Below are 24,676 nucleotides of genomic sequence, written 5' to 3' on the forward strand. Positions count from 1 at the left end.
TTTACGAGTTCATTTTTTAAAATTCTACATAAATAAGTGATCATACAGTATTTGTCTTTCTCTGTCTGACATTTCATTCAGCATAATGCCCTCAAGGTCCATCCATGTTATTTATTGTACATGGCAGGATTTCCTTCTTCTTTTTTTTTTTTTTTTTGACTTTTTAGGGCTATACCCGTGGCATATGGAGGTTCCCAGGCTGGGGGTCTAATCGGAGCTGTAGGCACTGGCCTATGCCATAGCCATAGCAACTCCAGATAGGAGCCCCGTCTGCAACCTATACCACAGCTCATGGCAACGCTGGATCCTTAACCCACTGAGCAAGGCCAGGGATCGAACCCACAACCTTATGGTTCCTAATTGGATTCGTTTCCACTGTGCCACGATGGCAACTCCCAGGATTTCCTTCTTTTTTTAGGGCTGAATATTATTCCTTTGCATCTATCTATATCTTTTTTATCCATTCATCCACTGATGGACACTTAAGATGGTTTCCATATTTTGGCTGTCACAAATAATGTTGCAGTGAAAATGAGGGTGCATGTATATTTTTGAACTAGTGTTTTCATTTGCTGTGGGTAAATATCCAGAGGTGGAATTACTGGATTATATGGTAGTTCTATTTTTAATTTTTTTAAGGACCTCATACTGTTTTCCATAGTGCCTGTACCAGTTTACATTCCTACCAATAGTGCACAAAGTTTCCCTTTTCTTCACATCCTTGCCCACGCTTGTTTTTCTTGTCTTTTGATATTAGTGATTCTAACAGGTGTGAGGTGACATCTCACTGTGTTTTTTTTTTGTTTCATTTTGTTTTTCTCTTTTCTTTTTATGGCCTCACCTGCAGCATGTGACATTCCCAGGCTAGGGGTGGAATCAGAGCTGCAGCTGCCAGCCTAAGCCTAAGCCACAGCCACAGCAATGCCAGGTCTGAGCCACATCTGCAACCTACTCTGCAGCTGTGGCAACACCAGATCCTTAACCTACTGAGTGAGGCCAGGGTTCAAACCCCCATCCTCATGTATACTAGTGAGGTTCTTAACCCGCTGAGCCGCAATGGGAACTCCTCACTGTGGTTTTGATTTTCATTTCTGTGATGATTAGCCGTTTTGAACATCTTTTCATGTACTTATTGGCCATCTTTATGTCTTCTTTGTAAAAATGTCTATTCAGATCCTCTGCCCATTTTTTAAATCAGATTTTTTTCTATTGTATGAGTTCTTTATATATTTTGAATATTAACCCCTCTCATATATATAATTTACAAGTACTTTATCCTATTCAGTAGGTTGCCTTTTCATTTTTTTGATCATTTCCTTTGCTGTGAATGTCTTTTTTTTTTTTTTTTTGAAGACTATTTTTTAAGGAGCAGCTTTAGGTTCACAGCAAAATTAAGCAAAAAGTGTAGAGAGGCATAGCCTGTCCCACTGTCAACATCCCCCACTGGAGCAGTATAGTTGTTGCAGCTGATGAATTTATATTGACACATTGTAATCATCCAAAGTTCATAGTTTATACTAGAATTTACTCTTGGTATTATACATTTTATGGGTTTTGACAAATGTATGATGTTGTTTGATATAATGACATAGTCTGCCATATAGTGTCATATAGAGTAGTTTAACTGCTCTAAAAATTCTCTGTACTCTACCTATTCATCCTTCCTTCCACCCTAACTCCTGGCAACTCCTAATGTTTTTATTGTTTCTGTAGTTTTGCTTTTTCTAGGATGTCATATGGTTATGAGTTATACAGTATATAGACTTTTATAGATTTTCTTTCTTTTTTTTTTTTTTTTTTTTGCACCACACTCACAGCATGCAGAAGTTCTGGAGCCAGGGATCTAATCTGTGCCACAGCTATAACCAGAGTCACAGTAGTGACAGTGCTGGACCCTTAACCCACTGAGCCACAAGGGAACTCCTATGTAGACTTTTCAAGATTGGCTTCTTTCTTTCTTTTTTTTTATTTTTATTTTTTTATTACTCAATGAATTTATTACATTTGTAGTTGTACAATGATCGTCTTTTTTTTTTTTTTTGTCTTTTTAGGGCAGCACCTGCAGCATATGTGGGTTCCCAGGCTAGGGGTCTAATCAGACCTGTAGCTGCTGGCCTGCACCACAGCCACAACAACACAAGATCTGAGGCATGACTACAACCTACACCACAGCTCCTGGCAACACCAGATCCTTGACCCACTGAGAGGCCAGGGATTGAACCCGCAATCTCATGCTTCCTAGTTGGATTCATTTCCTCTGCACATGATGAGAACTCCTAAGAGTGGCTTCTTTCACTTAGTGATAGGCATTTAAGCTTCCTCCATGTCTTTTTATTGCTTGATAACCCATTTTGTTTTAGCACTGAATAATACTCCATTGTCTGGATGTACCACCGTTTACTCATTTACCTACCGAAGGACCTCTTGGTTGCATCAAAATTTTGGAAATTATGAATAAATCTATTATAAACATTCATGTGCAGGTTTTTGTATAGACATGTTTTCAACTCATTTGGATAAAATCAAGGAGCACAAGTGCTTTTTTTTTTTTTTTTTTTGTCTTCTTAGGGCTGTACCTGTGGCATATGGAGCTTCCCAGGCTAGGGGTCAAATTGGAGCTGTAGCCGCTGGCCTGGGCCACAGCTACAGCAATGCCAGATCCAAGACGCATCTTCGACCTACACCACAGCTCACAACAACGCCAGATCCTTAACCCACTGAGTGAGGCCAGGGATCGAACGCATCCTCATGGATGCCAGTCAAATTTGTTCCCGCTGAGCCACAACAGGAAATCCCTACAAGAACTCCACAACTGCTGTTTTGTATGGTAATATTATGTTTCGTTTTGTAAGAAACTACCAAACTGTCTTCCCAAGTGGTTATACTGTTTTGCATCCCTACCAGCAATAAATGAGAGTTCCTATTGCTCAACAGCCTCATCAGCATTTAGTGCTGTCAGTATTTTAAGTTGTTTGTTTTGGCCATTTTAGTAGATATGTAATGGTTTCTTAATGTTGTTTAAATTTGCAATACCCTATGACATATAATGTTGAGTATCTTTTCATATGCTATTTGCCCATCTTGCAAATTTTGCTATTTGATGAGGCAGATATTCAGTTCTTTTGCTCATTTTTAAACTGGGTTGTTCAAATTTTTTTTTGTCTTTTTGTCATTTTTTTAGCCCTCCCACCCCCCACACCCTGGCACATGGAGGTTCCCAGGCTAGGGGTCCATTCGCATTCGGAACTGTAGCCACCCACCTATGCCATGAAGAGAACTTTTCAATGTATATATTTTTAAAGACAGCTTTATTGAGATATGATTCATATACCATACAATTCCCACTTAAAGTGTGCACTTCAGTGGTTTTAAGTCTCTTCCCAGTGTTGTACAACCTTCAGCACAGTCTAATTCTGGAATATTTTATCACCCATAAAAGAAGCCCTGTACTCATTAGAAGCCACACCCCATTCCCTACCACTACCACTCCCAGCCTTAGGCAACCAGTAATCTACTTTGTGTCTCTATAGATTTACCTATTCTGGACATTTCATACAAATTGAATCATATACCATGTGCCCTTTTGTAACTGGCTTCTTTCACTAACATTTTCAGGGTTCATCCATGTTGTAGCATGAATCAGTACTTTGTTCCTTTTTATTGCTGAAATATATTGTATGGCTCTATCATATTTATCCATTCATCAGTTAATGGACATTTGAATATGAATAATGCTAATATGAACATTCATAAGCAAATTTTTACATGGACATATGTTTTCGCTTCTCCTGGGAATAGACCTAGGAGAGGAATTGTTCGGTCAGATGATACTCTATATTTAGTAACTTAAGCAACTGCCAAATTGTTTTCCAAAGCAGCTGTACCATTTTACATCCCCACTAACAATATATATAATTACATATAATTCTTTAAAATTTTTTGAACTAATATTTTTGGCCATGCTCACAGCATGCAGAAGTTCCTGGGCCGGGGATCAAACCTGTATCACAGCTGTGACCCAAGCTACTGCAGTGACAACCCCAGATCCTTAACCTCCTGAGCCACCACGGAACTCCAGTAACTCTTAACATTAACAGATACTTTTTCTTTTTTTTTTTTTTTTTTTTTTTGGCCACCCCTCGGCATATGGAAATTCCTGGGTCAGGGATCAGATTTGAGCTGTAGTTGGGACCTACGCCACTGCTGCAGCAACACTGGATCCTTAATCCACTGTGCTGGGCCCAGGATTGAAACTGTGTCTCAGTGCTCGAGAGATGCCACTGATCCCACTGCACTGAAGTGGAAACTCCAAACAGACACTCTTTTTTAAAATTCTAGACTGTTTCAGGTAGAACACAGCAGGTATTCAGTAATTGTTGAATGGAAGGATGAATAGGTGTTTTGAGTAAGATAAAGAGAGGAACTGAAGGTAGGAAAACAGAGTGGGAGATGGGTGAACCCCTGACAGTAACTTTCACACCAGCACCAGCTGGCCTGGCTCCTCTGAACCCTGTTTGATTCCCCAGCAGGATCAACCAACTCCCGAGCCGGAGATTGACCTGGAGGCTCTCATGGAACTATCCACAGAGGAGCAGAAGACTCAGTTGGAGGTAGAATGGTGGGGGTGGGCAGCCCAGGGGTTGAGGGATGGAAGCTGGGCCTGGACCAAGGGAACTCAAGAACCCACCCACAGTAAGAACTAATTCAGAGGGGAGATTGCCTGGGAGACTTATGAGAGGCTGTGGCTTGGGAACACACTTTCTGCTTTCTTCCACCAGGCTGTTCTCCAAAACTGCCCCCGCCCCACAGAGGTAAGGGATGGTCTGGGGGAAAGAGGAGGACCAGAGGGGTGGCAGCTAATGAAGAGGAAATTTGGCCCTGGGTCCTTCTCCCCTTCCCTGGCTCTGAGGCACTGGGGTCAGGTGGAGACGAGAAAGGACAGCGTGGGTGGAGGGTGTGGCCCCATGCCTGATCTCATCCCCGTTTCTTTTGTAGACTTTTATCTCTGAGCTGCTCAGTCAGCTCAAGAAACTCCGGAGACTTAGTCGGCCTCAGAAATAAGCCTTGTGAGACTATCTTCAGGAGCCTCAGCACTGCCAGGTCTGCTGGGAACCTCTGGATCCTGGGCTGAGAGGGAAACAGCTCCTTGGACTACAGACAAAGAACATGGAGAACAAGGAGGGACATTTGGACACACCTGTGTGTGTGTGGTCAGCTGCGCCTTCTGGGAGCCAGTCATGGCTGTTGACCAGTGCTTTCCTTGGTAGCCAAACGGATAAAACCTTTGGGAGACCCAGCTGAATGGAGTGTGGAGTATCTGAGGGACCAGGGAGGGAGAGGGTAAAGTGTTAAATCTGAAGGCCATCCTGAGTCTCTAGGCTCTATGTACACACCTCATCCGCCCATCCATTCATACACACAGGCCTCAAGAATTCAAAGGGTCAGAATTCTGCTTCAGAGAAATCTCAAGCAAGCAAGGCCCAGAGGCCAAGCAGAGGGCATCTGGCTAGGACACACAATATCCTGGCATCACCAACAGGGAGCTCAAGTGGCAGAGACCCACAGGGGAGGTAACAGGAAAAACCTAGCTTGGTCTGGGGGCATCAGGGAAAGCTAAACCATCCTCCAGGACTAAATGATTCAGGAGGCCTCGGGCTGAGGGCTATTTCTTTTTTTTTTTTTGCTTTTTAGGACCACACCCATAGCACATGGAAGTTCCCAGGCTAGGGGTCATCAAAGCAGAGCTACAGCTGCTGGCCTACACCACAGCCACAGCAACGCCAGATCTGAGCCGAGTCTGCAACCTACACTATAGCTCACGGTAACAGTATGTCCTTAACCCACTGAGTGAGGCCAGGGATCCAACCCGCACCCTTGTAGATCTTAGTGGGGTTCATTACCACTAAGGGAACTCCCCTGAGGACTCTTTCTTGAGCCAGCTCCAAGCCAGAGGCAGCAAGAGAAAAAGCAGGGGAGGGGGGGCTAAGCAGAGGGCCTGAGAATCATTGGTGGTAAAACACTCTGGGTTTGCATGGCCGGGAGGGTGGGACAGGAGCCCTGAGAGGTGGTGTTCTTGGGAGTAAGGCAGGAGGCAGCGGATGCATCCACTGTTACTGCATGCAGTGTTGGAGTACTAGAGAAGCTGAGAAACCCAAGATGGTGGTGCCCCGGGGGCTAAGCTGGGCTGCCTTGAGCAGGATGCAGTTCAGTTCAATTAATAAATTTTGATGCCTACTGCCTGTGAGGCCACCAGGATGGGTGGGACTCTTCTTACCTCAGGAAGCTTGCAGGATGGCTTAACCTTTTCCCTCACTTCACAGGACTGGACTTGTAGCCTACTATTCTTGCCATCTCTCCTCGGGCCCAGGCTCAGGGCCCGTACGGTTCAGTTCTACAGATAAACGGCACCAGGTCCAAGGAATCAACATACTTTATTAGATCCCCTAAGTGCCAGCAGAGAGCCCTGGGCCCTTGAGCAAGTTTCAGGGCTCCTCCTTAGATTCAGCTTGGTCTCCTCCCAGCATGCCTCTCACTCCCAGTCCAGATGTCAATGCTGGAAAGCTCCCGACTTCTTGCTTTCCTCTGGCTTCTCTAGTCACTGTTGAATGGAGAGTCCTTCCTCTTTCAAGGGACACAGAGGCTCAGGAAAGGACACATTCACAAGCAGTCTAGCTCTTTTTTTTTTTTTTTTTTGGCTGCATTCTTGGCATGCGGAAGTTCCAGGACCAGGGATCAAACCCACAACACAGTAGTGACCCAAGCCACAGCAGTGAAAACACTGGATCCTTAATCTGCTGAGCCACCAGGGAACTCCCGGTAAGCAGTCTAGCCTGATGTACTCTCCCATCAGATGCGCTGGTGGGTGCCCCGGCCTGTGTGACTGCCTGTAGGATGGCCTTCCCGGGAGGACCAGGGTTCCCTCAGTGCTCTCGCCCTTTGTGCAAGGGGTGGTAGGCAGATGTCTGGTGCTCTTTAAGTTCAAAAGCATCGTGGCCTTCCCTGTGAAGCAGAGATACAGGTCAGGGGTCAAAGGAGGCCTTGGAACATTCCTGGCCCCACAGGAATTCCACCTGTACCTACCGGAAGCAGCGAACACAGTAGAGGTCTCCATCACAGCCAGCACAGCGCAGAGTGGCATCCTCATTGCAGATACAGCACCAGGGGAGCTCCTCTTCCTCAGCCTCAGGCCTGGGGGCCATGGCCTGGGCCTTTGGGACCAGAGAGGAATGGAGGACGTAAGGTACCTGATGGGGTCCGGGGAGGGGAAGCTGTGATGGTGGCCTGGGGGGGTTTGTGTCTGGAGCTTTTCTCACCTTAGGCTCTACCCTGCTGGATTGGGCTTGGGGTTGGAGATTTGGCTCTGCAGGGATGTTAAAGCCACTTGCCTCATCCAAGGCAGCTTCTTCAGTGAGCTGTGGACAGAGTGAAGAGGTACAGCTCCCTGCTCAGGCATGCCCCCAACACCCAGTATTTTTGTGTTCTGTGGCTTAGCTCTCAGCCCACCTTCCTTCATCTGCTGCCTATGGCTGCTGACACTCCACCTCAAGGGGCTGGGGGGGCGGGGCTGGGGCAGAGGGGCAGAGCAGTCCCAGCTAGAACAGGCACTGCAGAGTGACTGCCCATTGAACCCCAAAGAAGAGGCGGGGTGAATGGGGCCAGGTGGGTGCTGGAGCAGTGGGGCAGGAACAGGACGAGGGTGGTCAGGGGGATAAGGTGGGGCCAACCTGCCGAAGGACTCTCTGGATGGCTGTCTCCTCATCCTCTTCATCATCACTGTCCGGAAGGCGATAGTCCTGGAGGGTCACTTGAAGAGGGTGAGACGGGAGCAGGGGAGGAGGAATGAGGCTGAGAGCTCACCTGAGTGGCTGTGCTCCTGCCCCCAGTAATCTGGTTTCCAGTGGCATCTGTTGCAGAGCTGAGTAGCCTCTGCAGTCACTCTGGTCAGACCCTGTTCCACACTGCCGGGCTGGGTATCTGCACCTGAAGGGACCCAGGGTCCCCTGCCCCCTGATGGCTGCCACTTGTTCCTCATCCACTGCATCGCCTCAGCACCTTCTTCATGGCTCTGAACAAAGCTCGACAGACTCCTGAGCACAGGGCCCCCCAGCCCCTGACCCAGTCTGGCAGGGAGTACAGCAGCCACGGTGCAGAGCTTGGCCTGGGGGTGGGAGTTGAGGGCCTGCCCACTGGACAAGAGTGAGCCACTCCCCAGCCTCTACCTTTATCTGGGTCCTCTCCTCGAAGCACAGCCAGGCGCTTGGCGAGGGCCAAGATCCGCTCCTGCCTTGTGTTCTCCTCCCGAAGTTCGACTGCTGCCTCAGCTAGAAGCCTGCTCTTCTTCTCCTCCAGGGACCCGGTGGCTTGCCCCTCAGAACTGGCACTCTGAGCCCTTGGGCCCCCCTGGTTGAGGTCATTCTGGGTAGAGGCAGCTGGAAAGAGTGAAGCAGGTGGGCAGACATTTCAAGATCTCCCATCAAAACCACTGAGCCCATAGGTCATCAGCTTTTTGTTTAGCAGTAGCTCCTGTGGTCTATATTGCACATGAGTATTTCCTCCACTTTCCCAAATGTAAAAAACCAGTCATCTTAGACAGTAAAAAAAAATTACACCTATTTTCACCCACATGATATTTTAACATCCTGCCCTTAGAGTGGGTTGCCCCATGGTATGAGAATCACTGCCTGAAAGGAGCAGGACTGGGGAGGCCAAGGTCCAGCCAGTCTCTCTCCCTTACTGGTTGGAATCAGAGATGACATGAAGGAAGCTGAGGTCTTGTATGTCACTAGATGGTAAGAATTTTATGAGTGGGTGTGGTTCTGACATGGTCCCCTTTAGCTCAGAGTTTCAGAGCAAGAGGTTTGAAAGCAGACAGCTTTGAGTTCAAGTCCCACCTTTGCTACCCTCACGGATACTAGTCGGGTTCTTAACCTGCTGAGCTACAACAGGATCTCCTATGCTCTGATTTATATTCATCTCCCAGAGGGTGGGCAGCAGAGCCTCCCCCAACCTGGGGAGAGTGAGGGGCAGGTCCCTGGGGGAGCCGGGTGGAGAAAATACCTGGGCTTCCTCGTTCCCAGTGCTCATCAATAGCCACCTCCGCTGCTAACTGTGTCAGCAGATCCTGTGCCTGCTGGGCCTGGGTCCTAGTGTCTGGTGGCTGATGTGCCTGCTCAGAAGAGGTAAACTTAGTGGGGAGCAGGGTAGGGGAAAAGCCACACCATAAAGTTCAAAGCAGTTTAGGTCAGGGGTGGATGCTGAGTAATTCGCAAAGCTCAGGGTAAGGGGACTAATCCAGAGGCCATGTAATCAAGTAGGTCTGGCAGTCCCCAGCAAGACAGGATTGTGCTCTGTGCAATCCTGCTGCTCGTCCCTGGTTCCCTGGCCTGGCAGCAGGCCTGAGGAGCACAAGGTACTCCTGCAAAGTATATAATATACTTGCATCAGGGCTTCTGCTGGGTCCCATTGCAGGACCTCTATCCTCCAAAGCCACAGCACTCACCCACTGAGGGGTCTGAGAAGATGGAACTCTATCCTGCAGTGCAGCAAGCCGTGCTTCCATCTCCCGGATGGCAGGGATGGAACCCTGGGATTCATCCCTCAGTGCAGCTAGCCTGGCTTCTATCTCTGCCTGCGAGGGCACTGACTCTGCAATTGGCATAGGGGAGCCTTGTAAGATCCAGAGGAATACGAGTCCCAGGAGCCCCGGATGATGTCTGTCCCCTACTCACTGGGCTTGTTCTCCCGACGGAGCCGTGCTAGGCGCTCAGCAATGACTTGGTCTTGCTGGGTCAGTCCATGGCTCTGGGGAGTGCTGGGCTTCTGCTTGGCTTCCAAGGCTGCCACACGCCTGGCAGGATACGAGATAAAGGCTCTTTTTTTTTTTTTTTCTTTTTAGGGCTGCACCTTTGGCATATGGAAGTCCCCAGGCTAGGGGTCAAATCAGAGCTACAGATGCCGGCCACAGCCACAGCAACACGGGATCCAAGCCATGACTGTGACCTATACCACAGCTCACGGCGACGCTGGATCCTTAACCCACTGAGCAAGGCCAGGGATCAAACCCGAGTCCTCATGGATACTGGTTGGGTTCGTTACTGCTGAGGCACAATGGGAACTCCAAGATAGAGCCTCTTGAAGAATGCCGAAGGGAGGCAGGAAGGCACCCACTCACTGCTTCCCACTCAAATCATTTCTAGGCAGATAAGGAGGCCTTCAGTGGACATTCTTCTGTGGCCCTCACTCATGGCACCCTGCACCCTAACCCAGCCAATGAGCAGGAGGGTCCAGCTGAGAAGGAGAGGTCTATAGGAACGTTTTGTGGAGAAAGGACTGAGGAGCTGCTTTCTGCACCCAAAAGGGCAGTCAGGAGCCTGAGAGATACATATTTTCCTGACCCTGTGCTCATTTGATCTAGAGGCTGAGAAGAGAGTCGTACTCTAGAGCTCCCTTGTCCTTTCCCCACCCCCATTTGTCTCTGTCCCTTTAGCACTTACTTCTTATAGTTCTGAGGTGGTGACCACTTGGAGGCATTGGCAGGAGAAGATCCTCTATAGAGAAGAAATCTGGTGTCAGAAGCCACCTGCCATCTGCCTATCAGTGCCCCCCACCCCAAACACTTCCTGGGCTGACCTCTAGACACGGAGCATGAAGCTGCAAGGCCTTGCCAGCTGCCTGCTTCCATGCTTGGCTGAACCCTCACCTGTGTTGGTTTCTCACCTGGTCAGGACCTCATGGCACTGCTTGCAGACTTTCTGTTGCATGTTTCCAGCCCGGGGCACCACTGCACTGAAGCTAAGGCAGCCGGAACAGAATGCCCGGCCACAGTTCTTACAGCCGTACTACAAGAAACATGAAGCAGGGGGTCCACCTCTCACTCCCCCCTGCAGGCTCCTCCCTGGAACCCTCTGAACACACACACAGAACAGGCACTGAAACTGTAACCAGCTGCTGAGAGGAGGAGGAGTGGGGCCCCTAAGGCCTGGGGAGAGACAAGGGTGGAGGGTAAAGCAATTCCTCAGTCTCCAGTCTTCCATTCAAATCAGGTAAAGCTTCATGCAAAATTCTTGTGCTTTCTCCTCTAATTCCCTGACATTGGGGTGCAGAAGACAAACAGGCAAAAGACCATGCTTCAGGTCACTGACTCTTCAGCAAAGGAGCAATAAAGTGCAGAGTCCATGCCTTCTCTGCTCTAGCAGAGATGGAGGGTGGCTTGACTAGGATGGGATGGTAACAAAAGCCTCCATTATTAAGCACCTATTGTGTGCCAGGCTCTAAGCTCAGTACTCAACGTTCATCACATAATTTAATTCTCACAATTTACACACACTATCTTACTTAATCCTGATGATCACCATTCTTATTCTATTGGGATAATAGAAAGGGATCAGCAAAGTTACATGACTTGTCCAAAGCAAGTTCACCCCATGAATGACAGCAGAGCTCAAATTTGAATCCTGATCACTTTGACTCCAAAACCCAGGTTTCTGAGTGCCACACGGATCTACTTCACCACCTGCTATTCATTCATCCTATCTGGTCGCAATGGAGGCAGAGAAAGCCTGCAGTTTACCAGAGGAACTTGATAGGTCTGTGCTGAGGACAAGTGAGATTCTGCCATGGTGCCCTGGGGGCAGGAGATAAGGTGGTAATCTAACTCAAGAAAGCAGGGAAGGCTGCTTGATGGTGAAGGTTTCAGAGCAGAGAAAAAAACGGGCATGGTGTGATGGAGAGGTCAGTCACAGAGCATTAACTAAAGTCCAGGCTTCAGATGGGTAGGCTGGAGAGAAGGAAACAGCTGAACCCTACACTTGGTGGACAGAAAAACCTAGCTTTCCAAAAATGACAGGGGTTCGCTTCACAGTTTACAAAGAACTATCACCTCCTGGACCTCACTGGACCCTCGCATCAACCCCAACGGAGTGTTAACTTCATTTTACAGAAACAGAAACTGAAGCTGAGTGGCTTCATCAAAATCAGACAGGTGGAAATTGTCCGTAAAACCAAGAATGCAAGTCCTATGCATTTCCCTCCTTTCTGCGTCCTCCCTGGCCCTCTAGACCCCCGGGGAGAGAAGACTCGCCTCCTTTTTGAAGATGGTGAACTTGACAGCGCAGCCGTAGCACCTACTCTCCATCTTGGTTCCTGGCGTAACAGGGTCTGCAGAGTTGATTTCTTGTGAGTCAGGTCCAGAAGCCCTAGGACCTTCGCCCAGCCCCGCACCTGCTTCCCCACGCCCACTTGCGCGCGAGAGCCAAGGCCTCGGAGCAAGGAATTACGACAGTCACCCCAGCGGGAGAGCAGTAGCGGCGTGCGCGGACGCTGCTGGGAGTCGTAGTTCTTTCACCCCTGCCAACTTCTCTCAGAGGCAGTCAAGCCTGGCCGGCCCAGATCACGACATTTCCCAGGGGGCTAAGCGCCATTCAGCTGGCTTGGGAACCAACTGTCCCCGGTCCCGACACGCTTAGACTCCTGGGAGTTGTAGTACTAATCCAGTCAGGATTGGAACCATGGCGGTGACCAAAGAGCTCTTACAGATGGATCTGTACGCGCTGCTAGGTATCGGGGAGAAGGCGGCGGACAAAGAGGTGAGAACTGGAGCGAGGAGGGCCGTTCCCGAGCGACCTGGCCGCTCTTCCGGTCTTGGCCTCTCTCCCGAGGCTGGCACCACCAGCTTTCCAGGTTCGACCCGGCCCTGGGTGTTCGGCAACGAGGGGTCGGCCCGACGGCCTCAGAAGCGGGTTCCGAGACCTTTCCTAGTGGTCTGAGGACTTCATGAGGAAGAGAGAGCACAGGAAGGAGGTTCTTTGAGTGGAGTACGGTACTGACGTCTCCCCGTGGCCCTTGTCTAAAGGAGGCGGCATAGCCAGCCAGGCGGGCAATCTTTGCTTCCTCACTGCGCCTGCGCAATGTCAGCTTCCGATTCTGCTACACTGTGCAGACGTGAGTCATTCATTCTCTCCAGCAGGCTGATTTAACTTCGCTTAGAGCCTAGGAGAGGACAGGTCTTAGGACAGGTCTTAAGGCTTTTCCATTCCCTCTTCATCCCCTCCTTGGCAGTGTGACCTATGACTCTGCCGTCTCTGTTTTCTTTTACACCCCAGCCCATTGACTCTTCAAGTAGCAGTTGCTCAGGTGTTGTCCTCTCAGCATGTTCTAGTGGGTCAAAAGCAGGATCAGAAGGGTAAGGCAAATGGCCTGGAATTCCACAGGAAGGTGTTGATAAATGCGCGAGAGGAGTTCCCACTGTGGCACAGTGGGTTGAGAATGCCACTGCAGCGGCTCAGGTCGCTGTGGAGGTACGGGTTTGCCTCCAGGCCAGGCACAATGGGATAAAGGATCTGGCGTTGCTGCAGCTGCCCTGGGATTCAGTACCCTGCGGAGGAACTTCCATATGCTGTGAGTGCAGCCATTAAAAATTAAAATAGGGGAGTTCCCGTGGTGCCTTAGCGGAAACGAATCTGACTAGCATCCATGAGGACGCAGGTTTGATCCCTGGCCTCGCTCAGTGGCTTAAGGATCTGGCGTTGCTGTGGGCTGTGGTATAGTTCACAGATGCAGCTTGGATCTGGTGTTGCTGAGGCTGTGGCATGGACCCCTAGCCTGGGAAATTCTATATGTCGTGGGTGTGGCCCTAAAAAAAAAAAGATTAAAAAAGGAAATTTCCATTGTGGCTCAGCAAGTTATGAACCCGAATAGTATCCATGAGAATGAGGGTTGATCCCTGCCTTCCCTCAGCGGATTATGGATCTGGCGTTGCCATGAGCTGTGGTGTAGGTAGCAGGTGCAGCTTAGATTCTGCATTGCTGTTGCTATGGTGTAGGCCAGCAGTTGCAGCTCTGATTCGACCTAGCCTAGGAACTTCCATATACTGCATGTGCATAAAAAATAAAATAAAAAGCAAAAAATATATATATATAATATTTTTTTAAAAATATGCCAGAGTGGGACACTGATCAAGCTGCAATTAAGATTTCTATTACTTTCCCCTGGATTGTCGTGGTAGTTGTAGCAATGTGGGAAAGGGTGGCAGGTGATTCATCAGATGGAAATTAATGCCTACAAATGCCCATGTACTTTTAGGCGGCTCTGCTCATAAGCTGAGTGAGCTTGTGAGAAGAGGAAGCTCTGGGGAAAAAGAGCAAGGGGACCGATAAGGCCCTTGAGGAGGGTTGCTGTCAGCCTGCACAGAACTGTTTCCTACAGCTACAGCTGAAATTAGAAGTGGGCCATGGGGACATGCATAGAGCACCAAATACATCTGTTATACCTGTCTCATAAGGCTTACAATTTCACTGTTAATAATTCCTAACACCCATATAATATGTGCTGGACACTATTCTAAGTGTTCTACGTTTGTAAATCTTTAATTAGAGCTTCATTAATAGTGAGAAATTACTGCAGACATTTCACACCAGATCCAACCAGTGTGTTTGAACCTTGAGAACTCCTAAAGAAGGCAGTTGTGAGCCATTACTGTGTGTGTGTGTGTATATATATAATATTTATTTATTTATTTTTGGCCAAACCTGAAGCATATGGAAGTTCCTGGGCTGGAGTCGAATCTGAGCTGCAGCTGTAAACTATGCCATAGCTGGATCTTTAACCCCCGGTGCCAGCTGGAGATCAAACTGGTGTTGCCCAGAGCCAATGCTAGATCCTTAACCTGCTGCATCACAGTGGGAACTCCCGCTGATGTATATATTAATCAGAGAAGTGACATAGTCAGATTTTAAAGAAATTATTCAGAGTTCCCTGGTGGTGCAGTAGGTTAAGGATCCAGCACTGTCACTGATGTGGCTTTGGTCACTGCTGTGGCATAAGTTCAGTCCCTGGCCTGGAAATTTCTGTATGCCATAGGCATAGCCAAAAGGAAAAAAAAAATTCAATGTCAGTGTGCAGAAAGGATTGGAGTGGGGGGCAGGTGGAGGAGCTGCTGCTAGGGGACAGGTGGGAATTTTGTCTACACAAGAGACCAAGGTCTAAGCAGCACAATGAAGTTGGGATCCAGTTTTCACCCAGATGAGATGAGGGATATGTGAGAAGGCACTTCAGAAAAGATAACAGGTGCTGCTCTGGCTTTTTAGTAGGGGATGCAGAACTATAATACAAGGCAGAATATAAGTACCTTAAGAGGAATACAGATAAAGTGCTGTGCATGTTCAGAGTAGGCTGAGGTTGCTTCTAGTTTGCGAGATGGGGTGAGGGAAATAGAGAAGGCATTTGATGCCTTGAAGAATGGGTAGAGTTTAGATGTGTGGAGATGGAGGAAGGGTATTTTGAGAAAGGGGAGAGTGTGCATAGTCTAATTTGTATGGCGCACAGGCCAGGAAGAAAGGGTATAAGAAGATAAACCTTGAAAAGTAGGTTAGGGAAGTTCCCATTGTGGTGCAGTGAAACGAATCTGACTAGTATCCATGAGGATTCAGGTTTGATCCCTGGTCTGGCTCAGTGGGTTAAGGATCCAGCATTGCCGTCAGCTGTGGCTCAGATCCTGCGTTGCTGTGGCTGTGGAGTAGGCCAGCAGCTGCAGCTCCAATTTGACCCCTGGCCTGGGAATTTCCATGTCATGGGTGCAGCCCTAAAAAGCAAAAAAAAAAAAAAAAAAGTAGGTTGGGGCCTCTAGGTACACTGATTAGCTCCATGGTAACACATGCTTTTTGGTAGAGAGCAAAGGATTTAGGGTCTGGGATGCTCTCTTCTTGTTTCAGTGCTTGTCATAGTCTCTAGAGGCACTGGAGGACCAAAAAATATTTAAAGTATATGCAAAGAAGGCCTCCTAAACTTTGGTTTTCTGGTCTAGGATATCTTACTTTGGGTCCAAAGAAAGATGCCAAGAACGAAGTAAATTTGTGTATTTATTTTGGAAGAGTAGAGATAATTCTTATCCAAAAAAAGTTATCTAGGTCAACCTTCTGTGTAACTGATGGTGAAACTGAAACTCAGAGCAGGTGGTAGATGAAAAAATGGGAACTAGAATCAGATCCCCTGATGCCCAGTCCAGGTTGATCCCCTTCCACTCTGTCCCTCTGGCTGTACAGCTAGTGGTGGTGGGCACCAACACCAAGTTCACCTCTCATTCAGACCACTTCTCTGAATCCCCAGTCTGTGTATCCATCTGCCTCTCCATTTGGATGCTTCACAGGAGTCTAAATCTTACTACATCCAAAATGAAATTCTTAATCTTCTCTCTCCGTACTTGCTCCTTCCTTGAACTTCTCCTTCTCAGTAAGTGGCACCACCATCCGTCCACTTGAGCAAGAAACCTGGAGTCATTCTTTTTCTTTCTGTTTTGTTTTGTTTTTGTTTTTGTTTTGGGGGGGGGTTGGCTTTTTGGGCCGCACCCTAAGCATATGGAATTTCCCAGGCTAGGAGTCTAATTGGAGCTACAGCTGATGGCCACAGCCACAGCAACGCCAGAATCCAAGCCATGTCTGCAACCTACACCGCAGCTCACAGCAATGCCTGATCCTTAACCCACTGCTCAAGGTCAGGGATTGAACCTGCGTCTTCATGGATACTAGTTGGGTTTGTTTATGCTGAACCATGACAGGAACTCCTGGAGTCATTCTTCTTCTTTTTTTTTTTTTTTTTTTCTTTTTAGGGCCAAACCTGAGGCATATGGAGGTTCTCAGGCTGGGGATCTAATCCAGGCTACAGCTGCCAGCCTACACCACAGGAACACCTGAGCCACGTCTGCGACTTACACTACAGCTCACAGCAATGCCAGATCCTTAACCCACTAAGCAAGGCCAGGGATCGAACTTGCAACCTCATGATTCCTAGTTGGATTCATTTCCGATGTGCCTCGATGGGAACTCCCTGGAGTCATTCTTTTTTTTTTTTTTTTAATTGTCTTTTTGCCTCTTCTAGGGCCGCTCCTGCGGCATATGGAGGTTCCCAGGCTAGGGGTCGAATTGGAGCCATAGCCGCCAGCCTATGCCAGAGCCACAGCAATGCGGGATCCGAGCCATGTCTGCGACCTACACCACAGCTCACGGCAACATTGGATCCTTAACCCACTGAGCAAGGCGAGGAATCGAACCCGCAACCTCATGGTTCCTAGTCAGATTTGTTAACCACTGAGCCAGGACGGGAACTCCCTGATTTACAATGTTCTATCAATTTCAGCTGCATATCAAAGTGACCCAGCCATATATCCATATACATTCTTTTTTTTTTCATATTACCCTCCATTATGTTCTATCACAAGTGATCAGATATAGTTCCCTGGGCTATACATTTGTCATCCATTCCAGATGCATTTGTTTGCATCTACTAGCCCCAAACTCCCAGTCCATGCCTCTGGGCACCACAAGTCTGTTCTCCATGTCCATAGTTTGTTTATTTTCTGTAGATAGGTCATTTGTGCCATATATTAGATTCCAGATATAAATTATATCAATGGGATTTGTCTTTCTCTTTCTGACTTACTTCAGTTAGTATGAGAGTCTTTAGTTCCACTCATATTACTACAAATGGCATTATTTTCTTCTCCTTTATGGCTGAGTAGTATTCCATTGTATATATATACCACATCTTAATCTGTTCATCTGTTGATGAACATCTAGGTTGTTTCCATCCTTTGGCTGTTGTGAATAGTGCTGCAGTGAACATAGGGGTTCGTGTATCTTTTTTGGTAAAAGCTTCGTCAGGGTATATGCCTAGGAGTGGGATTGCTGGATCATATGATAGTTCTATATTTAGTTTTCTGAGGCACCTCCATACTGTTTTCCATTGTGGTTGTGCTAACAGTCATTAGATTAATGCAAATTAAAACCACAGAGATAGCACCTCAGGCCTATTAGGATGGCTATTATAAAAAAGCAAAAAACAAAACCAGAAACTTACTAGTATTGGTGAGGATGTGGAGAAATTAGAACCCTTGTACATTGCTTGTGGTGCAGCTGCTGTGGAAAACAGTATGGCTTTTCTTCAACAAATTAAATGTAGAATTATCATATGATCCAGCAATTTCAATTCTGGGTATATACCCCAAAGAAGTGAAAGTAGCGACAGATATTTTTACACCTAAGTCCATAATAGCATTATTCATGATAGTTAAAAGGTGGGATCAGGGAGCTCCTGTGTGGCACAGAGTGGGTTAAGGATCCAGCCTCGTTACTGGAGTGGCTCAGGTTGCTGCTGTGGTATGAGTTCTGTCCCTGGCCCTAGAACTTATGTGTGCCATGGTCGTGGCCCCCCAAAAAAAAAAGATGGGAGCAACCCAAGTGGTCATAGACAAATGAAAAAATGAGCTATATACATACAATGGAATATTATTCAGCCTTAAAAAGGAAGGAGATTCTGGAGCTCCCATTGTGGCTCAGTGGAAACGAATGTAAGTAGTATCCATGAGGATGTGAATTTGATCCCTGGCCCCACTCAGTGGGTTAAGGATCTGGCATTGCCGCAGCCTTGGTTCACGGTTGTGGCTAGGATCTGATCCCTAGCCTGGGAGCTCCATATGCTACAGGACGGCCAAAAAAAAAAACCCAAAAAACACAACGGTTAAAACAATCTTTTGTGTTAATGTATATCTTTTGTTATATATTTTTACAATAGAAACAAACAACTAACGAAACTAAACAAAATAAAAACAAAGAAGATCGTGTGTCATGGGAACTTAGAGTCAGCAAGTCCCAAAGGTAAACATTTGTGTTCCTCATCCAGTCCTAGAGGAGACAGGTAGGGCAAGGCCTTGTTTTCTTTTAGGAAAGCCTTGAGTTGAGGATCTGGGTTTGGTGTAGAAGTGCTCCTGGGGAGAGGATAACGCCCCAGGAATTCAGTCTCCTGTTAGAATCTGAGGCAGTAAACCCTGGATTCCTATATGGTGATGCACGTGTGCCTGTGCAAGCACGCGCACACACACACTCTCTCTCTCTCTCCTTTCCCTTTCTCTTTCTCCCTCCCTCTCCCACTCACCAGACAGGGCAGGGCCCCAGAGTCTACCAAGATTAAGAATAGATCATGGATTAATGCCATTTGTTGATCCTAAAAAGATTCTGAACTAACCTCAGGGATTTGGGGGACTGCAGTGGCCTTCCAGTTCTTTTCCTGGTTTCTGTTCTTGCCTCCTCGAGCCTCTTCACACGGCAGCCAGTGAGCCCTTAGATTGTAAATCAGATTGTGTTACCTCTGCTCCCACCTGCCCAGGTGGCATCTCTTCAGTCTTAGAATGCAGCCTGAAGGTCCTCTGGGGCCCCTGACCTCATTGCCTCTCCTGCACATTCCCTGCCATTCTCCCCTTGCTGTCTGTGCTCCAACCACACCAGTCTGCCTGTAATTCCTTTTTAAATTGTGGTAAAATATTTATAACATAAAAATTTCCATTTTTAACCCTTTTTTGAGCCTATAATTCAGTGGCATTAAGTACATTCACATTGTTATACAACCATCACTGCTGTCCATCTCCAGAACTTTCCCATCATCCCAAACTGAAGTTCCATACCATTAAATATTAATTCCTCATTCCCTTCTTCCCTCAGCCCTGTTAACTACTATTCTACTTTTTTCTATGAACTTGACATTTTATGTACCTCATATAAATGAACATACAAATATATAATATTTGTCCTTTTGTGCCTGCCTTATCTCATTTAATGTAATGTTTTCAGGATTCATCAATTTTGTTGAATGTTAGAATTTCCTTCCTTTTGAAGGCTGAATAATATTCCATTGTATGTATATACACGGTTTGTTTATCCTTGTTTCCAAAATTTGGCCTCTGTCCCCTGGTGCCGAATAGAAACTCAGAGACAGTTTTGGGTGAAGGAGAAATGAATAGCTTTTATTGCTTTGCCAGGCAAAGGAGGTCACAGCAGGCTAATGCCCTAAAGACTGTGCCCTCTTTTGGGGAAGAATTGCAAGGAGTTTTATAGTCTAAGTGAAGAAAAACAGGGTTTCAGGAGCTCCCTTGTGGTGCAGCGGGTTAAGGATCCAGTGTCACTGCAGCATCTTGGACCCTGCTGTGGCTCAGGTCTGATCCCTGACCAGGGAATTTCCACATGCTGCAGGCATGGCCAAAAAAAAAACAAAAACAAAAACACAGAAAACAAAACAAAAACACAAAAAACAAAACAAGGGTTCCAGATAAGAATCGGGGTTGAGGCAAACATGCATTCTTTCTCTCTGGGAAACTTAGTCATGGAAGCTGGTGTCAAGAGATCTCAGCATAATCCTGGTGGTGGTCCCCTGGGTTATGGCATCTTGACTTTTCCTGGAATGACAATACTTGCGAAAAGGGTGTATTTATCAGAGATTAGAACAAACTAGGAAAATTCCTAAAAAATATCATGTGCTTATAATCTTTAACCCACAGGCTGTTGTGCTCATGGCACCTCATCTTTAGTTTACAGGTGATTGTGTTTAGGGTGCAATCAGACTAGGGAGAAGCACTAGGAAGGGCTCCAGCCATTCAGTTTTTTTGTTTGTTAGTTGTTTTGTTTTTGTTTTTTGTCTGTTTTTTTAGGGCTACACCCGCAGCATATGGAGGTTCCCATGCTAGGGGTTTAATCAGAGCTATAGTTTCCAGCCTATGCCACAGCCACAGCAACGCCAGACCCAAGCTGTGTCTGAGACCTACAGCAATGCTGGATCCATAACCCACTGATTGAGGCCAGGGATTGAACCCACAACCTCATGGTTCTTAGTCGGATTCGTTTATGCTGTGCCACTCTTATTAAAGACTCAAATTTTAAGTGTATTTATCAGGAAAACTGTGACAGGAACTCCTAAAGTCTCAAATTTTAGGTGTATTTATCAGGAAAACTACCATAGAGACTTAACATTGACCTTTTCAGGTTATATTTTATCATTGCTTTTAGGCAAGAGTCTAATTTACCTTTTTGCTAGCTAATACCTTTATATAAATCACAGAAACCTGTCAGATACCCTGGATCTGGAGGCCCCTCACCCCTCCCCACTCTTGTTATACTATAGAATGTGATACACCAACGTTGTTTCTTACAGATTTAAGAAGAGTGATTTTTTGAGGACGGAGAAGGGCTTGAAGGAATGGCACGAAGATGTAGAAGGCAAAGTGTCTGGCATGACAAGGAACAGGGCGTGGCCTAGGGTTTGTTGAGGACATGGCAGGAGATGAATCTGAAAAACTTGGTATCTCTGGGCCTCTAGGCCCTGGGGTGGTTGGACTTGACTCTGTGGGCATCTAGGGGCACTTTCTGGGTTTGAGGTGTGCCTGACTCAGTCCACTGTCTCTAGCGGGAGCCTTTCCCAAAGCTTCTTGCCTCCAGAGCAGGCACTGAGACTTTGAGGTTGGGCACTGGGCCTGGTTTCACTTGATGGCATGACAGTCATGTGTTCATTCACCAAGGGCCTGACCAACACTGGGTGGGACTAGGAGCCAGGCCTCCAAGTCCTCTCAGTCTCTCTCTGATAGTTAACTCATTCCTGGGTTTGGCTGTCAGGCTGGGGCTCTGGATTTCTGAAGTTACTTGGCTGCCTGTTAAGTCAAAAGGAATGATTCATTTGTGTTTGTAAGCTGTAAGCTATTCATTAGCATTCAAGATAATACCTCACATTTATATGACACCACAGTGCTTTCACATAAATTAGCTCATTTGATGTGATCTTCAAAACAAGCCTGTGAGATACGCAAGGACTATTAGCTCCAATTTATAGATGAGAAGACTGAGGCTGAAAGGGTTTAATTGATTTGCCCAGCATAAGGTGGCTAGTAAATGCAGAGCACCTGCCCAAACCTGTATTTTCTACTCCTCTTTCAGAACTGTTTCCATGACCCACACCTCAGGAGCAATTAGGGCAACAGGAGACAGGTCTGCAGGCCCCAGAGAGCCTCACATTCCCATCAGTGATACAGATAGAGCTTTGACTCCGTGCGTGAAGTTGCACGACCTGGGCGAACCCGAAGGGTATTAAGCTGACCTGGACAGCTTGAGGAAGTGTGTTTAAATTTCCGTGAAAAATGCCGCAGTGGAGTTTTCATTTCAGCTAAGGTAGAATTCAAAATATTCTCTGTTTGTGTAGCTGCTTTCCCTATTTTTTTGCTGCTTTCCCTATTTTTAACAGTTCCTGAGCACTGTTAAATTTAGTTATTTTTCTTTAAACCCACTCACTATTTTTTACTAATATGAATTTGTTTATAAAGGGCACCAGTGCATTAAGGGGAAAAAAATACATACATATGATGTAGGAAGTACCAGGGCCCAGAGAGAGAGAGAGAGTTCTGCACTCTCGGTAGAGAGTGGCTTTGGGTATAGGGACCCAGGTCTCCAGAGCTTGAGAGTGACAGTAGGCAGTGGGGAGAGGTGATGGGCTTCGAGACCCAGGGTTATCTGAGGGGTGGGATCTCCAACCTGAAAGAAGGCAGGCAAGGACTTTGAAGTCTGAGTGTGATGCAAGTCTGCTCAGGGTAAGGGTGGGAGAGAGAGGCAGACCCAGAGAGCAGGAAGCATCTGAGACGGCAGCGGGGGGTGGGGGGGGAGGCAGGCTGTAGACCAGGCTCTAGGTGGGTAGCTGGTTTGGGGAAGTGGGTCGAGAAGGAGGACAGGGCAGGAGTTAAGGCCCAAGAAGGGATACTGGGAGGGCTAAAGGGGAACCTAGAGGCCAGAGCCCAAGGAATGGAAGGACCTGAATAGTGACCTCAGGGATGGCCTGGGGGGTCCAGATCCCAAAGGGTGCATAGGGGAAGTACAAGGGGAGAAGCAGCCCGGGCACCGTGCATGGTCCCTATGCAGGTCTCTGTCTCGAATCTGGGCCATGGGCCATGGTTACCCGACTACAAGAGATGTTGGTGTAAGGTCTGGGTTCCCCCAGAGTCATCTTGTTACCACCAGCAGGCCCACGTTTAGGAATGTTGAGCTGAGGGTGCTGATCTCAGGGGTGGCTGGCATCCTGCCTGCTCGCAGTTTCTGCAGGAATTTGGGGATTTCTCTGTAGTGCTGTTGCAGTGTGGACCACAAGCTGTAGGGAACGAAAGTGGCCAATCTTTTAGGTAGAGGGGACTTCCAGGTAAGTGCTTAGAGCTCTGTGGATTACTTCCTGCCTATGACATCAGGCAGTCACATAACCTCTGGCATTGTGGCTAGTACAGGGGTGGGGAGCTGTCTGCCTCCCCAGGCTTGGGGAGAAATTACTGCCCAGACCTAGATTACTGACTGTTCTCAGTCCTGGAACTGGGCCTGTAATGGCTTCCTAGCTGATTCACCAGCATGGTTTGTTCATTTAGTAACTGTTGTCGCATAGAGTTGCCTCCTTGTGTGTCCTCCGTATCTGGAAGTACAGAGGCACACAATAAATATTGTCTGACTGATGAGTCTGGCTTTTGAGAACTGGACTTAATTACTTGCACCACTTACCTGGCTCCAAGTTTTGTTATAGGAAAGGATAGCAGTCTTTTAAAAAATAATGATTGCTTCTTTGTAGGGCACCTTTCTTTTAGGTTAATGATGGCTATTATTTATTAGACCACTCAGTACCTGGCTTTTTTGTGTGAGTCAGGGTTCATTCCTCTCAAGAGGTAAAGCTGGAGGCAGGTGGATTTTCAGAGACTCTTGCTGGGTGCTTGGCACCAAGCCCAAGGGAGATGGTGGGAGACCCAAGTCCAAGCTCCTCTCCCTGCTTTGGGCTCAGGTTGCTGCCAGTGGACGAACGAGTGATGGAGCCCCCAGGAAGGGCTGGGTGGGTGGCTGTTAATTCATGACTTATTCTTTCTCTCTGTGATGTGGGCTTAGGGGGATAGCATTTAGTTCCCACTTCTCTTATCAGTCTGCAATAGTGATTTCTCCCCTTTTCCAGACTTAGTTTCTCAAGAGGAAGTGTAAGCAGATAGAAGGGTAAATTACGAAATAGCATGGGAAGGTCTCCCAGGGTCGGGACAGCACCCATTGCCTTCAGCTCCTCAATAGGCCTCAAGTTATGAACGTAGTTAAGGCTTCCTAATTTGAGAACAAGTGAGTGTTTGCCCCTTTCATTCAGTAGATATTTATTGTTTGCCCAAGTACTGGGTGCTGTCCAGTGTTCTAGGGATAAGCAAAGCCCCCGTCCCCTAAAGCACATTCCTTTTATTTGTAAGAACCTCCATAATATCCTATAGCTGTATGGTCTCATTTGAGGTACAGTTATAACCAATTTATCTGTTTTTCCAGACTATACCACAATAAAAATAGATAATAAGCACTTCCAGAGACACTCTGGCATCTGGCACGGTCTAGTAGAGGCTGACTAGGGAAGAGACAGAAAAACTATACAAAGAGGGAGTTCCCTGGTGGCTCAGTGGGTTAAGGATCCGGCATTGTCACTGCTGCTGCTCAAGTACCTGCTATGGCTTGGGGTCAGTCCCTGGCCTGGGAACTTTTGCCTGTTGCAGGTACAGCAAAAAAAAAAAAAAAAAAAAAAAAAAAGGAAAACAGTAAGAGGTAGAATTTAAGATGATCACCACCTAAGGAAGCATTGGAAAAGCCTCACCCTGCCCTCAGTAGCATCTGAACATGTTGTGCTCTTCAATAGTTTATTGTCTGAATGATGACCCTGCAATACGGAAGTCAGATAAAACTCAAGTAGTGTCCTAGGATGGAGAAGGGGAGAGGGTAGCCAGTAACATTTTAGAAAGACCACACTTCTGCAAATTGGAGTTTATAAAGTCCCCATGGAGATTATGATCATCTGAGATCTCTGCCATTCTGAGGCTGGGCCTGGT

The 24,676-nt window shown here is 47.2% G+C and overlaps 3 protein-coding genes across 7 annotated transcripts in view; 2 read left to right on the top strand and 1 right to left on the bottom strand.

Moving 5' to 3' along the window:
* Positions 1-5,296, top strand: part of PPP1R14D (protein phosphatase 1 regulatory inhibitor subunit 14D) — a 35,758-nt gene extending 30,462 nt beyond the window's left edge. For 3 of the 5 annotated variants that reach the window (XM_047766690.1, XM_047766692.1, XM_047766691.1), the window contains 3 exons: positions 4,527-4,610; positions 4,779-4,811; positions 4,996-5,296. In XM_047766690.1, coding sequence (XP_047622646.1) covers positions 4,527-4,610; positions 4,779-4,811; positions 4,996-5,061 — 183 coding nt within the window. In that variant the 3' untranslated portion in view covers positions 5,062-5,296. The remainder of the gene's footprint in view (positions 1-4,526; positions 4,611-4,778; positions 4,812-4,995) is intronic. The other 2 variants (XM_047766693.1, XM_047766694.1) reach the window with 2 other exon arrangements.
* A 1,116-nt stretch (positions 5,297-6,412) lies between these two features.
* On the bottom strand, positions 6,413-12,261 carry ZFYVE19 (zinc finger FYVE-type containing 19). Its single transcript, XM_047766688.1, has 11 exons — positions 12,080-12,261; positions 10,717-10,838; positions 10,494-10,547; positions 9,729-9,847; positions 9,500-9,645; positions 9,058-9,166; positions 8,220-8,429; positions 7,725-7,804; positions 7,314-7,412; positions 7,081-7,208; positions 6,413-6,999 (listed from the first exon to the last, which is right to left on the bottom strand). The coding sequence occupies exons 1-11, from the start codon at positions 12,131-12,133 to the stop codon at positions 6,921-6,923; spliced, it is 1,200 nt and encodes a 399-aa protein (XP_047622644.1). The 5' UTR covers positions 12,134-12,261; the 3' UTR covers positions 6,413-6,920.
* A 140-nt stretch (positions 12,262-12,401) lies between these two features.
* DNAJC17 (DnaJ heat shock protein family (Hsp40) member C17) overlaps positions 12,402-24,676 on the top strand; it is a 41,558-nt gene continuing 29,283 nt past the window's right edge. The window contains exon 1 of the mRNA XM_047766685.1: positions 12,402-12,584. Within this exon, the coding sequence (XP_047622641.1) occupies positions 12,507-12,584 (78 nt within the window). The 5' untranslated portion in view covers positions 12,402-12,506. The remainder of the gene's footprint in view (positions 12,585-24,676) is intronic.

The sequence above is a fragment of the Phacochoerus africanus genome, chromosome 2 (assembly GCF_016906955.1).
Source record: "Phacochoerus africanus isolate WHEZ1 chromosome 2, ROS_Pafr_v1, whole genome shotgun sequence".
Taxonomy (NCBI): Eukaryota; Metazoa; Chordata; class Mammalia; order Artiodactyla; family Suidae; genus Phacochoerus; species Phacochoerus africanus.